At 40.1% G+C, this 13044-nt stretch overlaps 1 protein-coding gene across 2 annotated transcripts; it reads right to left on the minus strand.

Moving 5' to 3' along the window:
• Positions 1–10829: 10829 nt before the first annotated feature.
• LOC101025862 (spermatogenesis-associated protein 8) lies at positions 10830–12944 on the minus strand. 2 transcript variants are annotated; one of them, XM_017960945.3, is made up of 4 exons: positions 12632–12944; positions 12143–12249; positions 11672–11782; positions 10830–11437 (listed from the first exon to the last, which is right to left on the minus strand). In XM_017960945.3, the coding sequence occupies exons 2-4, from the start codon at positions 12219–12221 to the stop codon at positions 11316–11318; spliced, it is 312 nt and encodes a 103-aa protein (XP_017816434.1). In that variant the 5' UTR covers positions 12222–12249; positions 12632–12944; the 3' UTR covers positions 10830–11315. The 2 variants fall into 2 exon arrangements, with proteins under 2 accessions (XP_017816434.1, XP_017816433.1); XM_017960944.3 differs by having other exon boundaries at positions 12628–12944.
• Positions 12945–13044: the final 100 nt, after the last annotated feature.

Consider the following 13044-nt stretch of genomic DNA (forward strand, 5'->3'; position numbering starts at 1 on the left):
GACACATGCTTCTAAGGCATTCTTATAAATGTCATTAGCTGAGCTTAAAATTTAATAGCAGAGTAGGGTGACTGCAAAATCAAATGAATCCTTTATGACTGTAAACGTGTCACCTAATGCTTTCCTTTCATTCATTAAGTATCAGGTTGCCTGATTTTCCAACCAAGATAAAGGATTTTTTCCTTTGGGATCAGTTTTGTCAGGAGCATCAAGACTCTGGAGACTATCTGAAGTGTGAGCAGACTCCTTCGACATAGGCTGCCAGCTCAGGTAAAATCGCCTCTCTTGCCCATCGCAAGCACTCCCGGGTGCTACCCTGATCAATAACTCTAGCTACAAAAAGCATCAAACACCTCAAAGACATCCCAAAGGCACAGGTCGCCAAAGGGAATAAAAAGGAAACGCCGCATATATTAATGTTCCCCTTAGGCTGCCCAGACATCCTTGTAGGCCTGAGGCCTACAAGGGGCCAGTGGTGATTGGGATGCTTAAAATTATAGAGCTGGAACAACATTTCTTTATGAAATAGCTTTTTGAGCCTCTAGAGAAAGGAATTCTAGTTCAAAGAGTGCCACTTTCCTGTTTTACAACCCGCATTTCCTCACTTAGTGAAAAAGGACACACATACAAAAGAAGAAGAAAGTAAGACACCAGGGATAATGAAAATGATAATAACAGTATTAAGATTGAAAACAATGCAACTACCTGGTGTCGACAAGGGTGTGCAAGGGGCCTGCACTGTCATCCTTTGCTGGTGATAGCATAAATTTAAAAAACTCGTTCTTTAGGGCAATTTAGAAATATATAGCAAAATTTTAAAAATTTGTGTCCTCTTTGACTCTGCAATTTTACTTTTAAGACTTTATCTTAAGGAAATGATCAGATATGTATCCAAAGGTACTTTTGTGCAGATAATCATCATATCATTATTTATACCAGTAAAGTAATAGAAATAAGCTAAATATGGAAATGGAAATTTGATGAAGTAAATTGGCATGTGGAATGTGGATAGGCCATTATTATTAATAATTTGGGAGATTATTAGGTGGAAAAGTGAGACACAAACAGTATTATAGTTCTTTGTTTATAATGCACACATGGTCATATTTCTATTTAAACAGAGAAAACGGACTGGAACAAAACAAAGACCTTTAAAGACAAGAGATATAAGATATAAGGTAAAATATGGCTGATTTGCTCTTTTTTCCTTATTTTTTCTTGCACCTCTACATCATTTGAAAAAAAATACAAACTAAAAAAATTAAAATAAACCTTTAGCATGTCCCCTTAGAGTTACCAGGGTATTTATAATTATATTTCTCATCTGCTATGCCCCAAAACATATGTAAAGTAGATAATTTATCTCTATTTTCCAGGAGATAAAGGTAAATTGCAGAGATATTAAACAATATCTTAAATTAGCTTTGTAGCCACAGCTGGTCTATGTAAAACTACAATTAGAATTAGCATCTATTGATATAAAATTACATAAACTAATAGTCTGTAAATTAATAAGAATGTATATCTAAAAGCGAACTGAAGCAGTTCAATTCTTAAAACTTTTTTATATTAGTTTATATGTACTTTAATTTTAAAACATCAAATTTTGGTTAGCAAAACCATGTTGAGATATAAAATGTCTCTTTTTTTTTTAATTTATGGGTTAAGATGTTGTTAGACTCAGGAGATAGGAAGGAATTGTTAATATATCACATTTTTTAAGAAGGAACACATTCTGACATTTGTTAATTAAACTTTTCTTAAGGTTTAATGCACTGTCAAGATAGGACATATTTTCAGGGAAGCCTTGTGATCTTACCAAGCTTTAAAATAATCCAAAAGCTGGTTCTGACATTCTACCCAATGTAGATGAAAAGGTATTTTAAGCTCATGCAAATCTAAAGAAACAGGAAAATTTGATTCATCCCGTTAATTAGTAGGTAACAACATAATGAGAGAGAAACATTGTTTATTTTCTTCTAAAAGGATGATTAATGCAGGTTTAAAAACATTTTTGCTTTTATAAAATTAATACTGTTTAATTATATGAAATTAAAATGTTACCATACAATATAGTTTATTTGGTATCGATGAGGCGAAAGGCCACAATGTACAATGTATAGCCAAGATCACCTTGTACATATTCCAATATTGAATAAACATGACAATTTTAAATGACAAATGCTGACGATATTTAAGAAGTTTCTCATGTCTGTTAATTTTAGTTTAATAATTTTCCTCCTGGAGACCACTAGTTTTCCTGGGGTCATAATTCTGTACGATAAATGAACTGAGACAAAAGTGAGGCTAAAACCCACACACTGGACATTATTGGATTACAGCAAAGGTGTTATCTGAATCAATACTTACTACAGCATGAGTAAATGTAATGAGTGCAGAGTGGCTTGGTGGGAAACTGTACAAAACACAATTTGCTCAGCCTGACAGAGAATCTGGGAAACCGACACTTCTGGTCACTTCCTAGGAGTATGGTAAACGGCATGAGAAGAGAATGAAAGAGTGGAAAGTGTGAGCTGTGGAAATCAGCAGAACTTCCAACCACAAGATCTTCAGTTAATGTCCCAGTGTCCGAGCCTCACTTTCCCCCTTGGGCAATAATATAGACTGCACCAGATCTTTTCAATGCGTAAAGTTGAAAATGTATATAAAGAGGATGACACAGTAAAGATCCTTCATAAATGTTAGTTTCCTTCCCTCTCTCTTCCCCTTTTACAAAATATTAGACTATTAGGATTCCCAACATCAGACATGGTGGATATATCCATCCAAATATGGGGTACACCGGGAAAACCATCTAAACTAGAATGAAATGTTGTTCTGAATTGACAACTATAAATAGATAGAGCAAATGTCATAAAACCTCTAGGTATTTTATGTAATGATGGATATTTTTACAGATAAGAATGGAATGCAGGGAGACCTAATAATAAATTCTCTGTATTTAAATCATTAATCAGAAATTTGATTTGGGTTTGGTTCTTTGAAAAAGTTATAGAAATAAAACATAATTTATTTACTCTCTAGAGTCAATTCTGATGTCACAGTGAAAGCAAAAAGTTTAGAAAAAAATTTATTGAATAAAATTCTAAATGAAATAAAACAGTTGAACTCTTTGGTTTGTGGTTATATATATGTTGCAGTGTCCACATTACTGAAGAAAGTGAGTTCTAATAATCGAGTTGTTCTGGGAAGTGGTCTTGCTATTACGTTCATGCATGGCTGAGTCTAATCAGTCACAACACTGAGGTCAGCCTGGACTCCAGGCACCATACTACGTACTGAAGATAAAAAGATGAGTAAAACTTGAACCTTGCCTTCAACTCTCTAAATAAAAATTAGAATAATAACTACTTGTACTTACTTTCATGTGTCTTTTGTTAACAACCATGTATGACACTTATTACTGGCATTAATTTACATCTTAAGAAATGTGAAACTAAGGCTCAAAGAACTAACGCCATTTATTCAAGAACTACTTACTGATTGACAGAAGCTCAAGAGTTAGGCAATACATGGTTCTTGATTGGATTCTGCACCTACTTAAAAAAGCAAACATGATAAGAAGAAAGTGAGAACATAGAGAGTATGGCTAATGAAGGATTGTGAATTCCAGAGGGCAGGATGGAAAGGCTTAGGCAGTGGGGAAGCGCAAGAGAAGAGGCAGAGGGAGGGACATGCAGGGGTTCATGATGGTCAGAGTGCAAGAGACAAGGAGTGGGTGAGCCATAGATCTGGGGCTTGCGGTGTTGAAGGACATCGCCTGAAATAAAGGGTAAAGTGAGAGAGGGCCAAGTGGACTCAAGGAAGATACGGTGAAGAAGCTGCAAAGACAAAGTAACATTATTGGGACATGGAGGACTTGAGAATATATACTTTATAAGTAAATTTGAGAGAGAAGGAGAGAGAGAGAATGCGTGTGCAAAAGAATTACATTGTTAATAGTCCATAAATCTCAGTGAAGTCTGTATAAATACTGATTGTTCTATTCGTGTAACTTTTCTGTGAATTTGAAATTTTTATTTTGAGACAGGGTCTCACTATGTTGCCCAGGGTGAAGTGCATCAGCTGTTCACATGTGCAATCATTGCACAATACAGTCTCAAACTCCTGGGCTCAAAAGATCCTCCTGCATCAGCCTTCTAAATAGCTGGGACTACAGGCATGCACCACCGCACATGACATTGCATCCACTCCTGCACCTGGTTTGAAATGTTTTTAAAATAAAACTTTTGGAGACAATGCAACCTCTTATTGAGTCAAGACCTGTGCTAGACAAAAAGCAGAACCTGCATTCAACCCCAGAAGTGACCAGAAATTAACCTCTCCAAACTTTTGTACTTCCCCAAGCTGCCTCTTTCCTCCACAGAACTTTGTGAAAGGAAGGCAGAGTCTTGCTTGCAGAATGGGCTGTGCTGACTTTGTCCCTCCTTCATCAGTGCTCTCAGTCAAAGCCTATGCATCTTTCTCTGGATCACCTTTCTAACTACACAAAATGAAGTAGATGGGATTATAGAGGAAACCCAATTATATTCAAATACAGTCATCAAAATATAATTACAAAATATGATATAACAAGATATGTGCTTTTTTATTAATAGATTAAATAAGAAGATACAGCAGTTAGTCTAATTACTACTATGATTTGAAGTAGTGATGAACATAAACTATATTTTGGGATATCTATAACTTTAAAGTGATATAAAAATATCTATTGCTAACAAGTAAGGCTAATGCTAATGTTAGTGCAGCTCACTGCCTTCATTCATAATAGAAAGAAATGCTGAACTTCAATTAGTCATTAGTGACTGTCTAAATTGAGGGACAGACAGATCCCCTCAGGCTATGAATCTTGGGAGCTAGATGTACATGCACTGAGCTCTGTGCTGGAAATTCACCAGGATCTCTCATCTTTATCTTTTGTGACTCTGAGAACTCCTTGTAAACTGTGAACCTAAAATTAAGTAGTTGTTAGGATCTCATCATGCCTTGTGTCTACAGTTGAAGACTCGATGGCCTAATGTCATGATGTATTGTCATGATCTCTCCAAAAGTCATAAGGGGCTGTACATTCTTTCATCTTTGTGTCATCTAGTGTGTGCCCCTTGATAAATCATCAGTAAGTTTTTGATGAATAAATGCTATATTTTGTAGATCCTGGCTTTGTTTCATGTCCAAATAAAGATTCTACTTATTGCCTCTTCTGTAAAACCCAATTTCAACTAAACCAACCAAAAACATAAGTTTTAACCTACAATTCACTTTGATGATTGTTTTCAAAGTATTTTAAACAACATTTTAAAAATTACCTTCAATGTACCTTCTCCTTTATAATGAGAGTAGGTAAAATACAGAACATTTAGGTATTTTACTCAATGTGCAGACAGAGGTTCAGGAATTCACCTCTACTCTGTGTTGACCACACTAAATGTTGAGATCGAAACCCACCCAAATTTAGTCCCCCTTAATTTATGCCCTACCCCATTTAGATGGCCTCCAATAAGTGTAGATGTAATGACATGACTATAAAATATAAATTAAAATAAAACATGTGCAAAAAAAGGAAGATCCGGGGTCGATAAACAAATGTGAAATAGAAAATAGAAGAGTTACAGTTATAATAGTTAAGGCCCCAGGCTTAACTAGATTAAAAAAGAGTCATGGTTATTAATCTTAGGATAAAAATTAAAACTTTTTCTCAAGGGAAGTTGAATTTTTCCCTTCAAAGTAAATTTCAAAGTGGTTGGTCCATGGAATCTCATCTAGGAGCACTGAACAGTGACAAGAACAGTATTCTCAGCAACATTCATATAACACAAGGTGGTGATGAGTTACTTATGGCTGATCTTGTCACTTCCTTATGACTTGTCTATGATCAGAGTGTGAGTTGTGATGGACTGGTTTTGACCAAACACAAATTTAAAATCATCCCCCCTGGACTCTGTGGTTGGCAGGCTCTTAGGTGGCCTTCTCAAGAATCCCTACTTCTTAGTGTTCATGCCTTTATGCAATCCCATCCCCTTGAGTGGTTCTGTGATTTGTTTCTAAGCATTAGAATATGGCACAGGTGATGAGATATTAATTCTGGGATAATGTTACATGAGGCTGTAACTTTCCTCTTGCTCATTTTGCTTGCAGAGTCTATTGACTCTCCCTGGTAGCAGGCTCTGAGGAAGTAAGCCTCCTTATAAAGAAGCCCATATAACAAGGAACTGAAGGTGGCCAACAGCTCTCGGTGAGGAAGTGAATCCTGCCCATGACACATGAGCCTGAAGGTGGATTCTTTCACAGTTGAGTCTCAGAAGGTACCCCAGCCCTTCCAACACCTTCACTGTGGCACCAGAGACCCTTAGCCAAAGGACCCAGATAAGTCATGCCCAGATTCCTGCTCCACAGTAATGGTAAGATATTAAATATCTGTCTTCTTAAGCTGTTAAATTTGTACTAATTTCATATACAGCAATAGGTAAATAATACACATTTTCAAAAAATTTAGAGAAGAGTATATGCTTTTAATAGGCTGAATGGACCATCCAGGTGGGGCTTGGGAACACCGGGTGGTGGTGTGTTTTAGGTTTTGGTCACTTTTCAATCTTTTGATTATGATCTCTCATTCCCTCGTCAGTACTGATGTCAAATCTCAAGCAGAAAAGCCACGGTTAATATATGAGTAACCTTGCCATGGAGTCAGAGTTATAAACAGAGATATGATATATGTGCAGAGATAATTAGGAAATTATAAAAACTTAAGGGCAAAGTGGAACATGTGTATGATTGATAATATGATTTGGTTTTGTGTCCCCACCCACATCTCATCTTGAATTGTAATCCCACTATCCCCATGTGTCCTGGGAGGAACTTGGTAATTGAATCATAAGTGAGTTTCCTTGATGCTGTTCTTGTGATAGTGAGTTTTCATGAGATCTGATGGTTTTATGAGGGTCTTCTCACTTCCATCGGCACTCATTCTCTCATTGATTTTCTCTCCTGACGCAATATGAAGAAGGACATGTTTGTTTCCCCTTCCACCATGATTTTAAGTTTCCTGAGGCCTCCTCAGCCATGCTGAACTGTGAGTCAATTAAAACTCTTTTCCTTATAAATTACCCAGTCTTGGGGATGTCTTATTAGCAGTGTGAGAATGGACTAATACATTTGGACTTATGGCAGGTGGCATGAAACATCTTCTGTGGGTCAAAGTCTCTCCAGGAATTTTGTCACACACACAAAAAAGCCAGTCTGTTTAAAAAACATGTACACATGCAGACCCCAAAGGGACTTTAGGTTAATATATTCAGTACAGAGAAATAATCTAACTTTTGGAATGACAGATCTAGGATTAAATAAATTCTTCATTCGTTCATTCTTATAACGAATAACTTTTGACTATCTTCCATGATGAAGATAGAGGAAAAAAGAGACCCAGTTCTGCCCTCAAACTCACAGTCCAGCAGGGATAAGAGCTGTGACTATGTACTAAAGATATACTAGGTACTGGGATACACCAAGAACTTGATACACATTGGCTGATTTGATTCAATAAACAAAAGTTTGGTATTATCTCACTTTAACAGTTCAGCAAACTGAGGTTTAAAAGTCATCAAGCAAGTAAGTAGCAAAGCTGGAATTTGGTCCTGAGTCTTTGGACTCTACCACTTTCTTTTGACCTCTGACTACATTTTTCTTTTGACCTCTGACTGTATTCTTCTTTTGATAGTTTCTTACATTACCAAAACAATATGTTTATTATAAAACATGTATAAAATATGGGCAAATACGTGGAGAGAAAAGTTCACTTGATCTCACTACCATCTTTATAGCTATTATTCTAAAATGTCTTATGGATGTTTTAGTGGGAAGATGGATGAATAATCATGTATATCGCCACAGTTTATTAAGCAATCTGTGTTTGATCTTTCAGGTTCTTTGGGGTTTCTTGCTGCAGGGATTGTTGCAGCGACCTACTTAAAATCAGTAGCTCTTTTGACTTTTGTAAAAGCTTAAGCTTAAATTTCTAAAAGAGATGATGCTTCCTTGTTCCAGAAAAGGAAAGAGAAGGATTATCTTAACTGGTTTAAAGGAGAAAGAAACTCCACCTAGACAATTAAGCAGAAAATGTCAGTGGACCCTGCATGCAAGGTGGAGCCAGTTTGGTGTTGGTAGAGGTGAGGAGCCCACAGAGAGGGCAAGTTGTGTGGTTCACCAGTGAGTCTGGACCCCAGGGCACAGGGACAGCCCCAGACATGACAAAAGTCAGCAGCACTTCTGCATCCAAGGCCACTGACCATGGAGTCATGTGTGTTGGAATATAAGCATTGGAGAAACTATGCCAATCTCCTGAGACAAATGGCCGGAGGGGTCTTTTCAATACTTTAGGGCTCCTTGAGATCCAGAAGTCCTTGCACACCTCTGAGAAGGGGACGACTTCTGTTGTGACTGAGACAAAATGTCCTGCCTTTCTAGTGCAGAGATGCGCAGAGGGAAGTGGAAAGAAAATAATGTGATACTTCCGATACCCCTGACTTTGTAGACTAAGACCCACAAAATCCATGCTTGCTCTGCCATCATTGCAAATATTAATTTAGAGCGTATGATGTAGAGAGTGTGATATTGCATTGAGAGTCCAGGAACCCCTGATTAGGAACACATTCAGCTGAATGGCCTTAAGAGCAAAAATGAGATTTTTTGGAAGAAAGAGAAATTCTACCCCAATTCTTCAACATCGGCTCCTGCCTGGAGATTTTAGCCTGTTGGCCTGTCCCACAATTTTAAGATTTACCCAGCCAAACCCCACAACTGTGTAAGCCAGTTCTTCGAAATAAAACCCCATCTATCATCTGTCTATTATCTATCTATCTATCTATCTATCTATCTATCTATCTATCTATCTAGCCAATCTATCCATCACCCTATCTATCATTTATCTACCTTACTGGTTCTGTATTTTCTGGAAAACCTAATTGATATACTGTCATTTGCAAAACTGGAAAAAGCATCATCTGGATTCATCAACACTTGGTGTATATAACTCCTAAATGACTTATTTTTTTGACATTATTAGAGCTGATGCCCGGACATAAGGAGGGCAGCAAAGAGAGACAGAGGGAGAATTCCCTCAACTCTCTGAAAAGTGCCAGTTGAACTTTCTTATTAAGCAAGCATGGGAACTGACATCAGGGGTGGGGTGTGTAGGCTGGACTGGGCAAAATCAGTGGGGGGCGGGGGGTACAGTATGCAAGTTGGCAGTATCTGGTAATTATGGTTAACTTAAATATTGGGCAACTTGGTGGTCTGACCAGCAACAACAAGGCTGTCAATCAATTGTTCAGCATTCTTTCCAAAGGTGGGACACTCCACAACCTTGGTTATCTCCTAAGGCCAGTTCCTGAAATTCTTAGCAGTGAGGTAGTCATGTGGGTTTTGTGATCAGTGGGAATACATAGAAGAATGCTCTAGTGGTGATGAGCTGAAGCAAGCCCCATCTCTACTCTGTCTCAATTGGATGAAGTCCTCCCAGATTATCCAAGATCATCTTTATCAAAGTTCAACTTATTGTAAGCATTAAACACATCTGCAAAATACCCTCTTGGCAACATGTAGATCCACATTCAATTGAATAAGTAGGTAATACAGTCTAGCCCAATTGATACATAAAACTAATCATTCCTACAAGAAAGGGAAGACTTGAGCTGGACCTGAAGGATAATTAGGAGACAAAATAAGGACTGGCATGGCAGTGAGCAGGAGCAGTGTAGAGTCCCAGGTGGCTTGCAGCTTGTAAGGCATTTGGTCATATGCAAGTTCTAGAAAGGCCAATCTGGGGAAAGTGTGGAGAGTGATGGGGGAGTAGGTTTAGAAGGCTCCAGAAGAGCCGATAGTCCCAGTCCAAACACTGGCAGTGAGAATAGGGAAGAGGGATACAACAGGGAAGATACGGAGATATGGAAGACACTGACTCCACAGCCCTCAGTGGCCCTCCATGTCAGTCACTGCTCATCGATCTCTATGTTCTTTTTTTCTTTCCATGGTCTTGATGTTCACAGCTTTTTCAACATCGTACTCTGTTTAGCCATCACCATTGTGAAGAATCTCTAGTAGGAGAGGCAACAGAGGTAGCAACATTGTGGCCACAGTTGCGTAGAGTGCATTGAATCCAGCATACTGGCACATACAAGCTTAAATCCCACACTCGTGTGCATGTCCCTGCACCAGCACACAGACACACAGAATTTTTGACTGCAAAAGTTAATTCACTCATTTTTAATCTTACCTGGAAACTTGTGCAGTTGGAGATTCAGAAATAGCTTTTAAGATATTTGCTTTTGAATCTGTAACTAGAAACCTAGCCCATATATCTCTCTGAGCAAAATGGAAATGGAATAGTATAGCATAAAGGTGCATAGAGACAGTAGGTTGATAAATATTTGAAATCTCAGTTCTATTCGCACAACAATTCCTAGAGTCTTACCTAGGCAGAGAAATTCCTTTTTGATCATAGTCTGATGAAATTTGTCTTTTTCCAGTGTTTTTGCAACAACTACCACCCATGATAGGTTGCTTCAAGATCTATAACAGTCCCTGAATCTGAAATTGATGAAGTGCCCTGGAGGTCAGCATTGTGTGTGCTGATTCTTAACTCTGCCTCAGTAGGCACACTGGTCCTTAAATCCCCTTCTGAACACATGCATGCCTGTCTCACGGCCCTCATCTCCCTCACTTTTCTCCCTGAGCACACCAGGATGGCCCCCAAGCTTACTTTCAGCTGCTTTTAGCTCTATATATTTCAGAAAAAAAAAAAAAGTTATCTTGTATACAGCATTTGAAATTATTTTATTCAGAAAAGTTCACACTGGGCATGTATGCCAAGCTCTGAGCTAAGCTCCAAGGATCCAGAAATATATGAGAAACAGTGTCTGGCCCTCTAGGAGCTCTAGAGAAAGAGAAATGGAGACAATGAAGAGAGCTTAGCCTTGGCCTTGAATAGGGGAAAAAAGGCAATATTGGGGTTTGGCCTTGAGTAGACATCCAGAATACAGCATTCCAGGATGAGTATAACTAGGCTGCTGAGGATGGCCTTTTTTGGAGGTAGCTCAGAAGTGGAAAAGGGAGCTGTGGCACTGGTAGGACAGAAACTTCAAAGACCAGGTGGTGGGGCCTGATATAGAGTCATCTGATTGCCCTTTCCAGTTGAGTTCCAGGTGGTAAGGGGAAAGGAAAAGAGACCAGTTTCCTGGGCTGTTAGCTAACCCCATGATGGCCAATGGAAGAGCTTCAGGGTAAGGGACACTATTGAAAAATCAGGACCAGCAATATGGATGAAACAGGACACTTCTCCTCTTTATCTTCTGAATCAGCGGAGAAGCAGATGGCACCCTTCGCCTTTGAGCCCTTTGGATCCTTCCATGAGAACAGCTCTTCTCTGTAAACAAAGAAAAAGAGGATAATTAGAGGCAGAATGGCACATAGAGAAAGACATCTCAGATGACGGAGAGGAAAACAGAGAGAATGGGTGAGGAGAACAGTGCTCCCTAAACGTTCTCTCTTTGTATACACAGAGGAAAGATTATCTGGAGAACACATTTGGGTACATGAGTGATTGTCCAAGGCCCATCAAGTCACTATGGGGACAGCATGCATCATTGTCATCACAAACCTGTAACCCATGCTGACCGAGAAGCTGCAGAATGATGCTGCCATTCCAAAGGGACAACACGAGAGAAGTTGTGATCAAAGGCAAAAATAGAGACAAAGGACAGGAGGCTACCTAGGATAAGAAAGGCCAGAGTGAGCTTGGAGAGGGCAGAGGCTGCAGGAAGGGAGGAGGCTCAGTAGTGGGCAGCTATCACCAAAGAGGCTCCTCCGGTTTATACTTCTTAAAGGAGAATAGGCACTGTCTCAGGGAAAGGGAGCAATGAGTAAGTATGCACGAGCAGCACTTGGGAGTGAAGAAGGGGGCAGCCAAGGCACTGGAGAGGCTGAACTCTGGATCTCCTAACAAATGAATGGGGTCCTCCGTCTCATCCCTGGCAGCACCCATCCAGGTTCAGGAAATGGAGAAGGGAGGAAGTCAAGTAACTGGAGTGTTGGCTTTTGAGGCACAGACTCAGCCCTGCCACCTACTTACCTTCCTTTGCAGGCTGCATCAGGCCTTTGAGGCCTCCTGGGCCATGCTTGAAAGGCCTCCAGCTGCAGGGACATGTCATGGCTTCTGGGAAATGTCACGACGAGGTTCTGCAGGAGAGAACACAGGGATGTCAGGGCGCCCCGTCAGCATCAGGAGCCCACATTGAGTGAGAGGCTTGTGACCCAGCCTCACAGACTTGGATTTTGGGAAAAATTCATCTCTGACTTGAGTGGGAGGCACCTCAGGGCTGGGATCTCTTCAAGCCCATTTGGGAAATCTGGGGTGTTTTCAGCTCCTATCTCCAACCCTTCCAGCCTGCCCAAGCGCACAGGGGCTGCTCCTCTTGCCCTTACCACCTGCCTCTCATGCCCGGCCCCAGTCACTGGTCTGAAGGGGCTCTGACAATTCACATTAAGAGACTTAGGAATGCCGCAATTTCATAACTGTCTTCCCACAAAGAAACTGTAGCTTAATAGGAGCCAGACCTACATCTGGAGTTGGAAACTGCAAAGGCGGGACTTCAGATATCTAGGACAAGGCAGCCTCTGAAAAGAGGGGGCAATTTCTTGGTAGAGGCAGGAATTTTCCTAGGCCCCTGACATCCCAGCCAGGGCTGCTCCTCGTGCCCTTCCTTCCCTGAGGCCCAGGCTGCCACGAAAGACAATGATCCCAGAAAGACACACAAGTGGATCCCTGGGCTTAGCAGGGATGGAGCAGCCTGGTCTGAACAAGATGCATGGGCTGGCCATTTAGAAGCCCCTTCTTCAGGAGAGTCCTGCACTCAGGAACTACATGGGAGAAGTGAAGTGGGTGCTCTAAAAAGCAACTGCTAGCACATGCTTGGAACCCTGTGGGCTGCCCCGGAAGCCCCAACGGACGCAACTGCCACTGGGCGGGTGGGG

Source organism: Papio anubis, chromosome 7, assembly GCF_008728515.1.
Source record: "Papio anubis isolate 15944 chromosome 7, Panubis1.0, whole genome shotgun sequence".
Classification (NCBI taxonomy): domain Eukaryota; kingdom Metazoa; phylum Chordata; class Mammalia; order Primates; family Cercopithecidae; genus Papio; species Papio anubis.